Source organism: Penaeus chinensis, chromosome 6 (genome assembly GCF_019202785.1).
Source record: "Penaeus chinensis breed Huanghai No. 1 chromosome 6, ASM1920278v2, whole genome shotgun sequence".
Classification (NCBI taxonomy): domain Eukaryota; kingdom Metazoa; phylum Arthropoda; class Malacostraca; order Decapoda; family Penaeidae; genus Penaeus; species Penaeus chinensis.
The window spans coordinates 13,787,225-13,789,724 of NC_061824.1; the positions used below are offsets into that span (position 1 = coordinate 13,787,225).

At 40.6% G+C, this 2,500-nt stretch overlaps 1 protein-coding gene across 1 annotated transcript in view; it reads right to left on the reverse strand.

Moving 5' to 3' along the window:
• LOC125026513 overlaps positions 1-2,500 on the reverse strand; it is a 68,933-nt gene that overhangs the window by 36,337 nt on the left and 30,096 nt on the right. The window contains exon 2 of the mRNA XM_047615001.1: positions 94-172. Within this exon, the coding sequence (XP_047470957.1) occupies positions 94-172 (79 nt within the window). The remainder of the gene's footprint in view (positions 1-93; positions 173-2,500) is intronic.

Sequence of the window (2,500 nt, forward strand, 5' to 3'; positions counted from 1 at the left end):
AATGTGTGTGACCAGCCTTTCCAGGAAAAAATCCAAGATATAGTCTTAGTTAACACGGACGTAAGATACATAAAACAAAGCCTCAGCACCTACCTTGCATCCCTCGCAGGTGAAGGCGCCGAAGTGGAAGCCGGCAGCTGGCTCGCCGCACACTTTGCACAGCTGATTCATTCTGAGGAACAGAGATGGCGGTTAGAGGAGCGCGCATCTGCTTGTCCATCGTCTGCTGCCGCTTGAGGCAAAGTTCTCCTAAGCGATTCCCTTCTAAACAGAGATATTATATGTATAAATATATATATATATATGTGTGTGTGTGTGTGTGTGTGTGTGTGTGTGTATGTGTGTGTGTGTGTGTATGACACCTGTCAGGATCCCTTTTCTGGGATAAAGAGAAATAAGGGCAGAGGAGACTCTATAGTCCTGACTGACAACCTCTATAGAGAATCTCCATAAAAACACTGCCGGGGAAGACAACGGTAAAGCACCCTGACTGACCTTTCCCTTGTATTGATGGCAGACATTTCACGAAATGGCTCTCAGTCCCGTGGAAAAGACTGGGCATGTTAAGTGAATTAACAGAGAACAGAAGGTCACGGAGAAAATGGATGCTAAAAAGGGCCTGTCGTAGGACAGAGGACTAGAAGAACACACACACACACACACATATATATATATATATATATATATATATATATATATATATATATATATATATATATATATATATGCATATATATATACATCATTGTATGTATATATGTATATATATGTATATATGTGTATATATGTATGTATGTACATGAACATACAGTATATGTACTGTATATATAAGTACATGCATACACATATATAGTAAATATACATATGTATATATGTTTATATAAAATGTATATATATATAAATATATATATATATATATATATATATATGTATATGTATGTGTGTGTGTGTATGTGTATATATATATATATATATATATATATATATATATATATATACGGTAGTAGAAAAACCCACAATGCAAAAACTAGATTTACTGAAAGTGAGACTACTGTTTCGAAATCCACCTGGATTCCATCCTCAGGTCAGGAGAGCAGCGGGAGAGGAGGGGGTACGAGCGAGAGGAGAAGCATCGCGGTAACACGGGGCAAGGTGTGTATGTGTGTTTTGTACGTGTGTCTGCTTGTGTGTATGTTTGTTTGTGCGTGTGTATGTATGAATGTATATGTATGTGCGTGTGTGCTTGCGTGTGTTTGTATGTGTGTATGTTTTTGTGTGTGTGTCTGCTTGTGTGTGTGTGTTTGTTTGTTTGTGTGTGTGTGTGTGTGTGTGTGTGTGTGTGTGTGTGTGTGTGTGTGTGTGTGTGTTGTTTGCTTGTGTGTGTGTGTGTGTGTATGTATCTATGTGTGTGTATTTATGTATGTATACGCACGTATGTGTGTATGTGTACGTGTGCATGTGTTTGTCTGTATGTGTGTGTATTTGTTTGTTGGTTTATGTTTGTGTGTGTGTTTGTTTGTTTGTATGTGTGTTTATTTATTCACATAAATCACTATAGGCTGTCAACAATATACAGAACGGCTCATCATTCATGCTTTAAAGGAGATCTATCGACGCCCGTCCCCCCCCCCCCCCCCCCCCAATATAGATTCTACTCATAAGTGCAGACAGAAAGGCAGATACAGCCAAATAGACAATATTAATATCATGTAGATGCAAATAGATTGCAGATGATATCCGTTTTAATCTCGCGCGACGTCACGGGAAATGCCCGAGATCTTTCACATACGAAGAAGAGAGAGAAAAGAAAAGAAAAGATAAAGAACGCACACGGTGATTTTGGCAGTGGTGTATAGCAAAGAAGCACGGACCGAACATACTAAATGGACGAAGACAAAGAAGAAATAGTTAGGAAGGCGAGGCAGGAGGCGGCCGAGAAAGGCCTTTGCTGCCATATTTCCCCCATGCCACCAGCCAGTCCCGGACAAGTTGACTGGCGAGTGCGAAGGGCGGCTCCGTTGTCCCGCAGCGTGAGAGGCGAGGGAGCGAACGTCAACAAATCAATTTAATCCATTCAGTGCCCATCATGCAGCTCGTCAATTAATTCAGGACCGCGTGATGCAAGAGAGGCAGAGAGCAATTCAGGCCTCTCACGGCAGGTTCAAGACGTTCCAAGTACAAAAAAATCCTGTCATTTTCCAATAATATTCGTAGCTGTTCATGTCAATGTTTATATATCGAAAGAGAGAGACATTTAAATCAACGCAGTGTACAATCAAACCAAAAGAGCAGCGTCACAACTGGTGCGTGATGCAACATCAAATTCCCAACAGACAAAAAATAGTGAATATGTTTACCCAAAAGAGGCACATACAAAACTATTTAGATCTTATGGAGGCGTTTCTCGCGAAGCAATATGAAAATGACACTTACCCTTCTGCGGACGAAGTATGACCCTTAGCCAACGAGATAATAGAGACTAAGGTCGGTTGCCCGACGA